Source organism: Bombus affinis, chromosome 10, assembly GCF_024516045.1.
Source record: "Bombus affinis isolate iyBomAffi1 chromosome 10, iyBomAffi1.2, whole genome shotgun sequence".
NCBI lineage: Eukaryota > Metazoa > Arthropoda > Insecta > Hymenoptera > Apidae > Bombus > Bombus affinis.
Window position 1 is genome coordinate 205,137 of NC_066353.1, and position 16,033 is coordinate 221,169.

General features: G+C 36.4%; 2 protein-coding genes across 4 annotated transcripts in view; one reads left to right on the forward strand and one right to left on the reverse strand.

Annotated features, from left to right (window-relative positions):
* Positions 1–2,094: 2,094 nt before the first annotated feature.
* On the reverse strand, positions 2,095–6,295 carry LOC126920940 (dynein regulatory complex protein 9). Its single transcript, XM_050731947.1, has 7 exons — positions 6,079–6,295; positions 5,301–5,563; positions 5,085–5,171; positions 4,532–4,772; positions 4,260–4,466; positions 3,931–4,062; positions 2,095–3,203 (listed from the first exon to the last, which is right to left on the reverse strand). Exons 2-7 carry the CDS (start codon positions 5,471–5,473, stop codon positions 3,003–3,005), a joined length of 1,041 nt encoding a protein of 346 aa, XP_050587904.1. The 5' UTR covers positions 5,474–5,563; positions 6,079–6,295; the 3' UTR covers positions 2,095–3,002.
* A 2,013-nt stretch (positions 6,296–8,308) lies between these two features.
* LOC126921208 (acetylcholine receptor subunit alpha-like) overlaps positions 8,309–16,033 on the forward strand; it is a 101,610-nt gene continuing 93,885 nt past the window's right edge. For 2 of the 3 annotated variants that reach the window (XM_050732554.1, XM_050732553.1), the window contains exon 1: positions 8,310–8,686. The gene's annotated coding sequence lies outside the window, so the exon portion shown is untranslated. Of the gene's footprint in view, positions 8,687–16,033 lie in introns of all 3 variants that reach the window. The other variant, XM_050732557.1, reaches the window with a different exon arrangement.

A 16,033-nucleotide genomic window follows, 5' to 3' on the forward strand; every position in this document is an offset into this window, starting at 1 on the left:
ATGTAACTACGAACAGAGAAAAAATAGAGATTTCGTCTTTGCTCCGAATGGAGATAAGATAAAAAAATAATTTCAATTGAATAATTATAACTACTATATTCACCGCAGCAAATCGCGAAAATCGTAAACCACACTGATTTTTCTCAAAGTCGGTATTTCAGAACATTCTATTTTTCTTTTTTTATACTTTGACTCCTTAATGGCCCATTGGCAGACTTGAGAATCTTTATATGTGTTATGTGCTATGTATTTGTTTTGTGTTATATGAGATGCAACGTGTGGTATACCGTATAATTGTATGGTTAGGTTCAATACAATTGTTATTTCCTTATACTGTATTTCAGATCATAAGACACAAAGTCCCACGAAATGTCAGGTCTATTCTGTATTTAGACAATGAGCAGACTTTATCAAATAATCTTCTGGTACTATACATGTTCATACATATTTAAAATAATCAAATATGTCAGGTAACCATATTTCAGTGATACTCGAAAGACAGAAATACATATTGCTGAATTTCCAGAAATATGTCTCTCTCGATTTCGCTACATAAGATTCTGACCCGCGGCCAGTTAGACAAGCACTATTGTACATATCTTAACCGAATCATTTCAAGAAAACTAACCATTTTAAATTCCTCTTTAAGTTACCGACAATTAAATATTATATTATATTACATCATATTATATTATAACTAGATATATATTCGTTTAAAGAACTACAAAATTAAAATAATCAAATTCCCTCTAATTACTTATCTCTCCTCCGAGAGTCGAAACTCTAAGAACGAATGAATTTCTCTATTTTAGATTTATTTCGCTGTGGAACGTTATCTGCCCGTTCGCTTATGACATGAATTATGATGCAACCTATATGAAAGGTAGGTCAGAAATCGTTGCATACATATAGCATGTATATGCAGACTGCGCTATCCGGTGCGTGCACCGCCACATCGCGTTAAACCATTCCTTATATCGTAATCTAAGGAGGTGGTTGGCCGCACGGTCACGGCGGTAAGCTTGCATGCCTTCAAACAGAGTAGGTTACGGAGTTCGTGAATTTCTCATGAAGGAAAATGCACGGCTGCTCGTTGTCGACTCAGAAACTTGCTCTACCACGAAAAAGTGACGGGTGTCGTCATGGTGTTTCCGAGCTTGGTGAAGCTAAATGACACTATTTCCACTTTGAGGAGCCATTCAATGTTACTGGAAACTTCCGTATCGAGGTTATATATTCAGCAAGCCAACTTTTTTGAAGGGCTAAACCCTACAACTTTCTTTCGGTCACTTTCGACTCAATTATATTCCTCTAGCGTTAAAAAACAACTTCAGGGTCTGAACAAAACCTTATTGTTACTTATGACTTTTCCTTCCGATTTTATTATACTAAGCGTTTTGTTAAAACATTACAAATCCTTTTTATTTCTTAAAATGGAAGAAGATTGAAATAGAAAAACTTGAGGATCGCGGCAGGGTTAAAGGAATACATAAATGTATTATATATTGTTAATATATTATGTATATAGGGTTAAAGGAAAACAAAGGAATACATAAAATAATAAAGCAACTTTAATATCATTTATCAAGATTTAAAGGGATCCAAAGAGGACTAACGCGCACCAAAAGGAACAACAATTGAATAGAGATATCCGACATAGTTGCAATCTGCCTGCACACTATGAAAGTCTAACAAAATAACCAAAAACTTTCGAAATGGCCGCTTCGTCGTGCAAGTTCTATATACCTTTATCCCTACAGCTAAAAAAAAAAACAGAAATTTCAGGCAGAATTTTTAGTCATTTACTATAGTCACATGTTTCACGTTCAAGCGCTTCGACTACATTGGAATTAAATTCCATCGTGCGACTAGCGAACATGCATTTGCCTTGAACAACGGTGTCACTTGCATGAATATGGATGCATTTACGACAGATTATTTCGTTTTAATTTTACAGATTAGCCTGGAACAATTATTGAACTGGAATAATTGAATTTGTGAGGATCAAAGGGAATTAAAGAATTGGAAATATTAACTACGTTTCGGGGATAACCTTGCTACTTTTCAATATTAAAATGTTTTAAAATTCCCCACTTTGAACAATTTATTTATTCGATGGTTAAAGTAGGATGCTCCTTAAGAATTAAAAATTTAGTTTCAGATAAAGGTAACAGAATTTCTGGATTCTAATTAATAATTCAATAAATGAGAAATTTACATAAATTCTTTGGGTTATGTTGCTCATATGTTTAATACACCTACATTTTATCATTTGTGTATTCATATACATATAAGATTATGTTCATAAATTTCACGAAACTGCAAGAAGAATGAAGTGTAGGAATTCCGTGTTACGTGTTGTAGAGGCTTATTATGGTGTACCATGCAGTGTTCTTGAGCATCGCAAAATCTAAGTTAGTAGTGTGTAGGGAATGAGGTTCTTGCATGAACAATACTCCGCTGTGGCGATTCTTTAGCTTTATATTACGTAAGCAGAGAGTAAAATCGCGATTTCATGTGGATCATTCGTTACAAGTTTCTTTCTTCTTCTCTTTTTTCTATTCGTGTTAGAAACTAATTTTACCAGTGAATTGAATTCAAATAACTTGCAGATGAAGTTTCCTTTGAAACGACATCTAGAATTTCCATCTTTAATCAATAAAGATTTATGTCTAGCGCATTACGACTCTTCTTCTCTTCTACTCTCATAGTTGATTGAATTCGAATCTCTCGTAAGATATTTCTTCGGCCGTGTGTTTTGAAACTGTTATTCTTGTTCGTCTTTTACAAATTGCGCGATATACTTATACGCTCAAGATGACGTATAAGTCAATCAACGTATCTATAATGGATGCGGTAAGAGACAGAGCGTAGACGAAGCAAAAGTGGACTTTACGGCAGAGGAAGAATAAATATTGTTTTCAGCCGAGTATTGTTCCAAAAGGAGTGGAACATGTATTTGTACGGGCTGGGATTAAGGGGTGGGTCAAACAGAAGAGGAGTTATTTCTTTGTCTTAGCCTGTCGCTTTTTCTTTTTCTCCACAGGTCGATACGGGCCCAACTTCCGGCGTACCATAACACCTCGCCACCAAGCTTGAATCTTGATTCCGTTTTTTTGCATGAGCTCCTGTCGTTCCTTCTCTCTTTGCAGTGTTTCCTTTTTCGCAAGATACGTGTCTATGAATTCCTGATTATGACGATACTGCAACATCGTTACGGTTGTATTTTAAACACAGACAGGTGAAATAGCAATTGTTTCGGTGATCAGATCGTAGGGGAAAATGGAACAAAAGTGAAAAGGGAATTAATTAGCTTAAGGCAACGCGAAGAAACCACGTTAACTGAAAGATTAATTTTTTAATAGTTGCAAGTGATTTTTGAAAGCATTAAAACTGTCGGGACCAGTGATTTTTCCTTTCCCTTCGCATCGATGAGATATCACATGATTTAAAATAGCCGCAAATAGGTTCTTGATATGGGTTATCGATTCCCCAGTAGAATTTTCCCATTACACATCGATTCTGCGCTTGTAGAAGCAAGACTCGATGAGTCTTGATTTCCAATAGTATTAACGTGATCGTGATGCAGTGAATCAGTCACGCAGAATATTTAATAGGCCGTGACACTGCATTTGCATTTCTATCCGTTTGCATTCGCTGCATTTATAATATTTCTCTCTCGATGTGTTTCGCACTCTGTCAAATAAATTGCTACGAATAAAAAAAGCTGCAAGATTTACGTCGGACTACTGTTTTCGTTTGTACAAATCTATATCAAAGGAAAAAAGAACAGAGAATCGTAAGTTTGCACACGGTATATATCGAACAGTTTGAAAAAAATCTATAATTCCGATAGATCTGATTAATCTCGAATTCGTCTCTGGGAAAACAAATGTAAAATTCTATTATTTGAAATGAAAGCCGAGCTACCTCTTCTTTAAGTTCGTCCAACTCCTTTCGACGTGTTTCTATCTCAATATGTAGCTGCCGGATTTCCTTCTCGTACGTCTCTTTTTCTCGAGCGTACCGTTCCTCCCACTCATTGGTCTTTTTCTCTAGCGACTGTTGATTTAAAAAATAAGCTCCTTTTTCTAACCTTTCCTTTCCTTATATGAGCGGCATGTAACATTTTTGGAAAATACGAACGTTCAAATAAAAGCAAAATTATTCGATATGGAAGATCGCGATGCGTAATTAAATAATACATTGATAAAATAATGCAATAACACGTTAAATAACATAAATAATACGATACTTACCCCTATGTCCTGTGTCAGAAATTTCGTCAACTCAGCATGAACACGCTGTTTATTTTTTTCACGTATGCGCCAGTTGTTTAATATCTTCTCCAATTTTTCTATTTCCATGTCGCAACGTAATGAATTCTGCTCGCATCTCGCTTCCCCCCATTCCGTAATATACTTCAACTTCGCGTCCGCGATTAATTTCAGTTTTTCCACGTTACGCTGTTGTTTAAAATACAAAATTAAAAATTTCAATGCGTCTTCGGTGAAAAACATGGCATCAGTACCTGTTCTTCCGCGAGCTCATTCAGTATTCGCCTTTGCTCCTGTTCATTGGCCAATTTCTTCTCAGTCATTGTCTTTTGCAATTCTGCGGCGGTTTTTCTTAGTCTTTCTTGCTCCTCGAGCAGAGTCTCCTCTTCTTTCTGGCGTACCATGATTTCTTCGATCTCTTTAGTCAATACCTCGAACGTTCCCTGCTCACGGATCTCTTCCTTCAGCTTCTCCATGATTTTTCTCATATATAAACTGCGCAAAATTATTAGTCATCGTCTATCACAACATATTTCGTTAGAAATAGTGATGATTATCATTAATTTTGAAAAATAACTGACATTAAGCGATAAATGTTAAAGTCGTTCAAGACATTAAAAATAGATGGTCTTCGAGACATGTTAACTACATCGATGACATAATATATAATGATCGAAATAAAATCTTTCTATCACCGAACTTCTGATCTTGATAGAAAAAATATGACAAACGCGAGACATTAATTTCTAATAGAATTTCATAATTAAAAATTCATCGCAACGACCATCGTTATATCATGGCTTCAACCTGTTTTCGTAAATTTTCTTGGAGATGGCTCGTTCTTTCACATCTTGGATTTTTATAATTTCCTCGGGATTCAATACTTTTAAATTTCTGCAACAGACATACAAAAGAATAATGTGAACGTTCGATTCTTTCAGATGAATATTCTATCTTTTAGCCACGTTTTTTAATTTAGGATTCTTATTACAATTTCGCTCGACATATCATTGCATAACGTACTCTGTATCGAGGGGTAAACACTCGCCGAGAATATCGTTATCATGTTCCGCGGGCTTTCTCAGTGTACTGTGGTAAATGGCCAGCGCGTTCGTGAACTCCTCGAGCGCCGCTAAAATTGCTGGCCGTTCCGCTGGGGAGAACTGTGAAGAACCATTTGCCGCGAGCGTAGCCATTGAGTGTCCGTGTTTTTTACCTCGTCGTAGTTCTCTTGCGCCTCCTTTGCTCGCTTTTTATCTTCGCACATTGAATTTTGTCGTATATTCCTTTTAACATTCACGATGAATTAATTTACAAAAACTTCTTAAACCGAACTAAAATTGGTAATCTTCGAGCTTTGAACAATTATTTCCAGAGAGAAAATTAAAGTTAAGAAGATATTTCAAGTTTAGCTCAGTTTAAATTATTTTATAAATTATAGGTAAAAGATGAAATTGCCTATTTACGACATGCCGTGGCCACGATTTTATCTCCAACCTTTCACCCCTTCTTCTGCTGTATTTTCATTTATCAATCGAGTTATCTGGTTCATCGAGGAACAATAGTTACACCCTTGCCTTTGATGACCGCATTTAATCATAAGTGAAATGTTTTTACAGCGTTTAGAAACAACTCAAATTTCATTTAAATGCAAATCTCGCCATGCAAGTTAACTGCTTATTCTAAGGGATAAATTGTAAGATAAAAATCGCAATTATCGTATCGTTTCTTTTCCTTCCTTTCTTTCATCTTTTTCTTTCCATCGTCTTTTTTTTAACGGAACACGTTGCGGTTTACTTACTTCTCGGCTCTCATCTAAATTAAAGTTGCGAACGTCGTCGGTGAAGAAAACTATAGATCCGATGTCCAGTTAATCAAAATTCATAAAAGGAATGTTGAACACATGACCATAAGACTAATCATGATACGCCGTACTTTTGGCGAAACTAAATGCTGCTCAATAAAGTTGGTTAGCGGAGCTTTAAAGCACGTGATACGGTTTGATCCATCGGTGCAGGTTGCCCCTGGAAACGAACGTTAGGACGCCTTGAGACACAACTGTACTTGTAACATTCATTATAATGCCAAAATCTTTAAATATTTAATAATTTTTATTTCTCTTTTAGCAATACTTCGCCTTTATATACTTGTACTGTTATAGAAAAATATGACTACAATCTTTTCATACCATAAGTATTAACGCGTGATTCGATGATTGTGCTATAATTTTATAGTGTCAATGAGTAATAATGAACTAATCTCAAATAATGAAAAGGTGAAGTTGAAATTATACTTTAAAATGACGTAAGAATTATTTCCAGATAAACTTAGACTTCTTTAAAATGACGTAAATTCGAAATTTTAGATGACTAGAAAACATTTAATGACTGAAAGGATGTTGAAATTTCTTTAACTGACCACCAAAGTATCCTTAATGACCCTGCTTCCGTTTTATGATGAATCAAAATTGACTACCATTCCTGGAAACAAGAAATTGTCCAAAACTCCTTTTTGGCTTTAAAAAATCTGAATCTTTGTTCACGTAGAGTAAGGACCCTCGACTTTCTGTGAAGTCATATCTCTTCAGAGTGAACGATTTAAAATTGCAAAAACTTTCGAAATGACCCAATATTGTAAGAAATGTGCATAAATGTAGGAGGGTATTCTCTGTATTCGAGAACCATTATTAATTGCAGCCATAGGTGGTTCATTTCCTTCGCTAGAAGTTTCAAGTGCCGAGAAGAAAGACTGCGGCAGAAGGCCGAGTCAAGAACTGTTAAGCAGTCGGCAGGCGTTATAGATAGTCTTCCATGTTAAAGCTCGATTGAAGAATTCATTGGGAAAGGTATCTTGTGGACACTCGACAACTTTCTTCCTCCGTTCCACTCGTCGATTGTTTCATTCTGGCTGGTTGGCTACCGAGGAAAGAAAGGTTCATCCAAATACGTTCCATCCTGATTGGAAAACTTTTTCGTACCTTGAACTTTTACCGAATCTGCATTATCGTAAGACTTATACCGTAACGATTCCTATTTTGATTGAAATTTTTATGTATTTTTCATTTCATTTATTATAAGATCATTATTGTAAAAAAAATATGTGATAGAGAATATACTATGTTGGAAGAAAATTAAATTACTGTTTAAATTTTAATTTAAACATTTATTAAATATTTCCTTGATTTAAATATTAATCTTTAGGTTTTGCAAATTTTATTTCCATTTACGTATATTTTGTTTTTTGAAAAGCCTATGTTAATCTCCTGACACATTAGCAACATGAGAGAATGTAAAATAAATACAATTTTAACTTTCTAAAAAGTCACGTTTTTATTCAGGGAGGATAAATTATAGAAAAGGCGCAATGTGTATTTTAAATATTTATTTGGCACTGATATATGGATAAATAAAATCAGAATAGTGAAAATATTCAAATATTAGCGAGAGATACAAAAAAAAAATAGCAGGGATAAATATTTATTTTTCGCTATAAGTAATGTATGCAAAAAACATAAAATACTATCGTAACAAACCACACACAACCGACGCGCTCTGCTATTGCGCGCGCTAACTTCAAATTACACCTAATTTGCATTCTCGTGGCTATCGAGTCTAAGAACTAGAAAAGAAAAACGTCACTTTTTAAAATTCTCGTCAGATTTAATTAAGGATAATCTGCCAATCTTTGAACAGAAACTACGTGCATCGTAATTAAAGGAAACAATAAGAAGCGGAAAAATACGAAAATTTCATGAAACAAAATTGAAAGCGCAAACGTCGTACGATTTAACTGTAATTAATCGACTGCTGAAACATTGAAGCCACGCAAACGATAATGCCTTAAGCTCGATGTCTGACAGCATAGAGGAGTTTGGTAAAAGTGACAGAAACACATTGGAAACATTGTAACGGGAATGTAATGTGCTTCCAAAAGTTTCGCGAATTCCATGTCTTGCTGTGAAAGCTTGGAAACAGGTGCGGGATAGGATGCGTGCGCATGCGTAGAATCGAGGCGGCGTCGCGTTTGCGCAATACTGCAATCAGTGTGGCGAGGCGCGAGGGCGGTGTCGGTGGTGGAAGCAGGGAAACGTTTTCTACCCTTTGCTCGTCGTCGTCGTTGTCGTCATCGTCGTTGTCATCGTACGGTCGTCTCTCGTTTCATCGTACACACTCGTGGCGAACGGTGCAGTGAGTGGTATTTCCCTAGTCATCGAGTCGATACGCGGTACGGATCGCGTCCTCGCCTCTTTTCATAGGATTCTTCACAGTCGCGTATGATATTTCGAGCTGTCGATCTGTCGAGAGGGATCCTCGATCACGGTGGAATCAAAGGTTATAACCTGTCATCGTCGCCATCGTCATCGGCGCCGTCGACGTCGTCGTCGTTAATCTCAATCAGCTGCTTCGCGGGTGAGTAGACGACATTTCTGTTTTCTTTCTATGTGAATATCGTTCGTGTTTGCTCGACACTGTTCGTATCGCTGTGAATGCTAGAGTTAACCTAGTTGCGTTGCTTTTGGAACGCCCTCGTGTTTATGCCGCGAAAATGCGATACGTTTGAAATGCCGGGCGAGAGCAAAATGGATTGGAACGATTGCCTTGTGTTTTTAACTGTACGATCATCTGTTTAATTGAATTCTGTTCATAATCTGATGTGAATATAACTCGGTCGATGCGGATGAGTGAAATTATCGATCTATCGGTGTTCTCTTAGCTTTACCGATGTAGGAATCCCAAGGGGAATTCCATACCTATCAAGATTAACCTAGTTACGAATTTTCGAACCGCCCTTGCATAAAAATGAGATATGCATTGCATATGACCGATTTTGATGTTTGTGCAACGTAGGAAAAAACGAAAACAGATTCAAGATAGACTTTTCGTTCCGTGTTAAGTAGTCTCGTTTTGCAGTCACTTGTGCAACGCTTAAATCTACCTAATTTAGCAACCGAGGATAACAGTCTTCGCCAAGTTCTCTCAGAGTGGACGGGCATAAAAGGCAAATTACGTAAATATTCGTATTGCATTTTCTGCTTCCGCTAGCGGTTTCGCAGGTAAATACGGGAGCTTAAGTCATTTCTTACACGGCTTTGCGAATCTGTGTGGCGTTGGTTGTGCCAGCGTCTTCAATTCTGTCAGGGTTAACCTAATTACGGAATCTTTGGTACGCCCTTGTGTTTATACCGCGAAAAGAACGAACGTTCGAAAGTTTTCAAGAAATACAGTTGTATTCTGATTATACCGTGCGTATATCGTGCTGGTATATCGTGCCTGAATTTTCCATTTCCTCTTTTTTTTTAGATACTTCGCAATACACGACATCAATGCTTCAAATTAATTAACGACATTAATGAAGTTGTTAATCTTCGAGTATACTCCAGATGAAAGAAACGCGTGGAATCGATATTTTTTGTCGATAGGAAGGAAGATTCTTTCTTTTATCGTCCGTTATTTCATATAAAATTATTTGAATGTTGAATAAAATTGATTTTTGATATATAAAATTTAACATATATATATTGGGAAATTTGTAAGAGATCATTTCGATAATTCCCTAGAATAGAATAGAAGTGGAATGTGAGCGAACTATTCAGCATCCTTGAATTTATCCCATAAAAGCGCCCGTCTGTCCTGTTTGGTTTACCGATCACACGAGTTTTGCCTGGGAAGTATTCTCTTTTTCACCGAGTTTCTAATTAACGATGCGCTCGTAACGGAGTGGTTAGTTTATACACGCGTCAGGTACGGCCATTGCCGCGTATTAAGTGCGCCATTATTAAACGTGTAGCATGGCCAACTTGAAAGGATTATTTTACGCGGTTCAAATTACTTTTTCCCTCTGTATCGCTTTCTCGCTTATTTAAACATCACGAAACTCCTAAAATTACGCTTTTTCATATTCACAAGCTATTACATACTAACAAGTTTCTCTCTTGCGTGATAAAAACATAAATTTATTGGAAAACCAGATTATCGGCACACAAAATGCGTAAAACCATGATATACAGCGTAGGATTAAAGGATAAACGAGGTTTCTTACTTTATACTGTACTGTGGCATTTTTTACTTTTTAAAAACCGTTTCTGTTGTAAAATCAAATTTCAGACGAGACAACGATGTAGCATATAAGATAAATGTGATTCACTAAAACACGGTGAAATGCGATGGCGGTTTGTAGTGCACACGAATTTAAGCTGTATTCGCAACGCTTGCAATTCTCGCTCGTCGAATTGGGCTTCGTTTTGCCCGCGGAATTTCGTAATTGCTCGAATCTTAGCGCGGCGTTTCGAGTTTATGGAGATCGGCCTTGTTGATTGTGACGGAACTGGGGAATCCGAGGGAATTTCACGGAGACGATAAAATATTCTGTCGCCTAATAAAGGGAAGGCTCAACAACCCCGTTCGTTTCTTAATCGCTCTGTTCGGCGTACGTGGTAAATATTAGGCGCGCGTGATTGGCTGGCTGCTCACGTGCCGTTAACTGTAATTCTCAATTCCCTAGGCGACGCTTACGATGATTGGTTAAGCGGCATTGTCGGATTTATTGCTAGAATTACTACTGACTCGAATGGTGTGATATCATTTTCAGTTATTTATGGTCGTCCCATTGAAACAACAGCACCGTTTTCGCTTGGTTATGGTGGTGATTTATCGGTGCGGTCGTCACTCATTTAATGACACTCCTTAATTGTTTTAATAATCTTTTTTCTTTTCTATAAAAGATAAGAGCTTTTCTATAAAAGATAAAACCAGGCAATATTTATTTGTTTATAAATTTTCAAAATTATAAAGAACGATTGTGAAATATCATTATCTTGCCTGGAATCGATTTTCAAGCATTTCTATCCTCAGGATCGAGCCAATTTTCCGTGCCAATTTCACTTCGGAATTCTAAAGAGTTAATCAAGAGATTGTCGTGCAATTATGCGGCCGTAAATCCTAGCAACAATACGTGAGAACGGCACGGTACGCTTTTCGAGACTTGTCTTTTATCAGTTCACGAGAGAAACGCAAGCATAAACGTGGCAGAAACGTTTCTGATAACAGTTTTATGTACTGTTTGAAATACGCTCGGTGAAAGGAAAACAAGCACGACTAGTCGAGAAGGTGGAGTAGGTGGAGGAGGAGGTTGGAGGTGGTGAAGGAGGAGGAACGTTGTACGAACGCTTTGGCCTCCGATGCTTGGGGGCTCGCTCGAGAGAAATTTGATCGATAAAGGCGCAACCGAATCGACGACATTTTCTACGCACAATCAAAGGGTTCCGTCCAAGCTCTGGTCTCGTAGCATTGTTTTACTGCTTGTTACGATTGACCTAATCTAACCCAGTTCCTTTTATCCGTTCCTGGTGCACTCCTTTTTTTTCATTTCATCCGACAACCTATTTAGGCGAAAGCCTTTTAATTCCTCTTTTTTCCTCTAAACACAATTTATGTCATGCGCAATTAACTTCTTTGGCCCATCAACTTTTTTAACCCTCCGTAGTACCCTATTTTTTCCCCCCAACATCTTAGTAAATTTGAGTTATCATTTTGTCTACTTCAAATTTTTCTTCATATTATAGGCTTTCGAAAATTCCGAAAAAATTCAGACTTATTTACTGACATCTTCATTTCATTATCCAATAGGTTCTTAGGCTAGAATGTTTTCAAGATACTGGAAAATAAAGTTTGTGTCTAAATAGATTCAAAGATACTAGAGTACTAAAAGGAATACTCAAGAATACTGGATTAGTACTGTTTATTTCTCTGAAAAATTGTTGATTCTATAAGATGGTACAATTAAAAATATGTAATTTTATATGAGGAACTCGAATAGAAAATAAAATTGAAAATAAATTAATGTTTCGCGGACACATATTTTAACGAAACATTAATATATAACCTAGAATCAAAGGATTTGATTAATAATTTGTGTTAATTTCTAAACTTTTGAATAGCGTATATTTTTCATTGATTTCTACTATTTTGGCATTTTTTAAATTCTACTATGGCAAATTCTGCATAAATTTCGAGCTCGATAGTAGTATCATCGATTTTTGAACTAGATATCTTTCGTCAAAAAGGAGGGAAAACATCGTTGTCGTTGTAGTTGGGTTCGTCACGCGGATACACCTCATACCATTTTAATATTCGTCTTTGGAATTCAAATTTTCGTTCGAACGTATTTCCAGACAGCATAGAAAACGCCACGCACAAACGGAATACCAATTGAATGCCTAAACAGTGTTGCACTTTTTGAGAGAATGTCGAGAAAAAAATGTATAACGTTATGAATTATTCTTTACGTATAATAGTTGGAATGATTCTAATATTTTTAAATCTAAGATGAGATGATTCTAAACTTCAAATAGCGATGTATATGTTTTTCTTAGAAGTCGTTAGATAATAGTCGACGAGAAATTTACCAATAAAAGTAAAATACACGTCCTGGACAAACGAGCCGAAATAAAAAATTTACATGTAGCTTTAAGTTCCGTTAGCTCGCACTCTAAAACCTTTCCGACCTCTAAATGATGCATAACTTCTTTAATTGACTTTTATAGACTTACGCGACCCCAAATATCCTGTATCGTCTACCGAATGAAAATATTTCAACTTTCTTCATAAATTTTCATGGATCGAAACATCATCCATCAACGAATCCAGAAACATTTCAACTCGTCGTCATTCTCAAACTCTAAGTATTTATACCTTTTCCCTTTCGCAAGTATCCAAGGACGTTGGACGAAATCGTGTAATTTTTCAAAGCAACTCTGTTGAGTAGTTTAAAGCGGACCTTGGTCAATACAAGAATCCAATATTAGCTAAATTCCGAATGGAGAAGAAAGTTGGTCGTAGTTTCCAAACGGACTTTTAAATCCTTATAATTAAGGCTCTTTTTCTTTCTTCAACCGACTAGTGTCGCAATGGATTCTGCCCGGCCTCTGCAAACCGTCGCATATATTTTCGTATTGCGCTAACAGCCTACTTACCAATTCCGGCAGCGTATCGAGAAAGCTGCACGAACGGTTTCACGCGAGCCTGCACCACCAGAAGATTCGCTGTTAACGAACGGGCCGGAAGAGACGGCGTGGTTGCGATTTCCGGGATTCGGAAGTAGAAACTCCGCGAAATCGGAAGTGCAGTTGCGTACTGATTTCCTGGGTGTATCGGGGTTCCACCTTGCACTCCATACTGTTCGTCCTCGTCACTTATAAGTTAAATCTTGAATATAATGTGGGATGATTTAAATCTTCCGATATAGATCTTTTTTAAGAACTCTGTTATTAGAATTTTGCTCATGTATCACAGGAAAGTGTTGCAATTGATCATAGACCTCCTGTTTTTCTTAAATTCCATTTGAAGCTTAGAAAATAATAATTGTTATAGATGGATCATTTGGTGTCAGTATAATAAAGTATTAATAATGAGTATAAAATTATAATTTGTAATAAGTAGACTGCGAATTTTTATGCAAATTTGCATTCTTATAAACCTAATTAAATAAATGGAATCTAAGTGGAAACTCATTTCATCTATTGAATATCATAAATACTACACTTTTCATATTTTGTCTCGTATACTTCTAAAATTTTAAATGCAATTTTAAATTTCCTATAAATGCATAAAAAGCCTCCAATCTAGCAGAAAGCAGGTAAAAGAACATTTAAAAGGCGGAAGAGGAAAGTTTGTGGTCTCCAAGTCATGAGAATTCATAGAGAATTAATATCTAAATATTCCAAAGAGTTTCTTGGTTATTTATATTTCCGTATAATTCTATTACATTTCAGCATGCGTTTTACTTTTAATATTCCATCACTTGAGGCATATAATATTCTCTACATTAGTATTCCATTGTCCTACGTTTTTATTCGTATTCTAAACAAATTCCATTTCGATTTACATACGCTATGTGCACGCAGAACTTTTTTTTGTAAAAAGTTCCGTGTCGGTAAAAATCGTTGCTTCAAAACGAACCGGGAATCACGGACTAGATGAATAGTTGCTCGATAGTTCTCTAACGAAAGAAATAATTACAACTTTTATCTAGATTTTTCGAATTTCATGGTACAGTCGATCCGTTGATTGTTAACTAAAAGAATCACAGTACTCGCGCGTATCGGTACGATTTAACAGAGAAAACACCACTGTGAGAACGTTAGTTTTTTAAATGCAAAAAGTAAATGAAAAATAGGGACGGAGAAAGACAAAACGAAAAGAACGTTTGGTGTATGCAACTGGCGAAAGAAAATTCTGCGGAATATTTTTTTTTCGTTGTGCATTGAAGTAGATTGAAAGACACTCGAGGGACTTAGTTTGGGGGAAAGATATTTCAGATTACGTTCAAACAAAATGTGTGTACCGCGCGTACGTGAAAAACTTCTAAAGAATGTCGACCAATTTCGCAGCACAAAGGAACCGAAAATACATAGTCGAAGTCTAACTTGTCACATATTCGACGGAGATTCTGCATCGGATTCTCGAATATTAGTAAAATACACATTTATTTAAATAGAAAATCCTTTTACACAATACCGATTCATTCGAACCATTCGAAATTTTTGCAACTTATTAAATTGGAAGAATATTTGGCCAAGTCAGATTTAGCAGGCGTATATTATGTATGCGCTTTTCGTATATATTAAGAAACGTGTGGGAGTTTGTCACAGTCAAAGAGCTAAAGTTATTATTTCCAATATTCTATAATTATATATATAAAATATGTAAAAATACTTACAAGCTAATAATTGTATATGAATACTTCTATCAAGCACAACACCCGTTTACAAAAATCAGGGAATAAATCCAAGTCTGTATTTGGAACTCGAACAGAAACCTTCAATTTCTCCATCATTTCGCTTGGCCTAACCGGCGATAAGAACCACGGGTTTCGGTTGATTCTTCTTCGAAAGTTTCCGCGATAAGAGTGGGCGCGTCTCACGGCTCGTGAACGCGAAAAGATTTTTCACGTGTTGCTTATCTTCCTTTCTGTAAGGTCGCCACAATCGCTTATCGACCGGTAGAATTACCGTCGTTACGGTCTACGTTCCTCTTACGCCGTAATAATACCCATTGAAGCTCTTCCGATTTCACAGAAACTCGATCAACGCATAAAGGAGCTGTCTTCACGATTCTTTCTCTCTCTTTCTCCATAAGAGACAGCTTTAGATTTCTCTCGGTGAAGATACCCGTGTGTTTCGCCGCGAGAAACCATTAATTTTCTTTTGGAAAGGTTAGGCCACACTTTGGTTGTTGGTCAAACGAAAGAATTTCTTTTCAAGCTGAGGGTATTATTTATCGTGGTGTCGTGAATCACTTTGTTTGGTGCTTCTTGGACATGGATCATACGAGGCAATCTTTTTTTTCTTCTTTCTCGTAGCTTTCGTTGTTTGGTAGATGGCAATTGCATGAGAAATATTAGATTGATATATACGGAGGCTCGCGAAAGGCTATTTGAACACTTAATACAGCAAATTTCTATGGATATGTTATGTACATTACATGAAACTTTCTGAAATTTCGTTAGCAGTGTAATGAGGTACGAGTATCGTTATTGCAACAGTACAATTTGAAACTAATGTGAAAATGTATGTAAGAGGTTGCAAAACGTTTTATTGCAAGCATAGATGTTCTTGGTGAAAATTGAATACACAGCACTAATATATAATTGATGCTAAAACTGTTTTCCAGTTGTCGTGGCTTATTAATATAGTTATTATTAATTGACCGATGAAATAAATACTTCGGTGGTCTTTGTGAAATGTATGCTTTCAATAA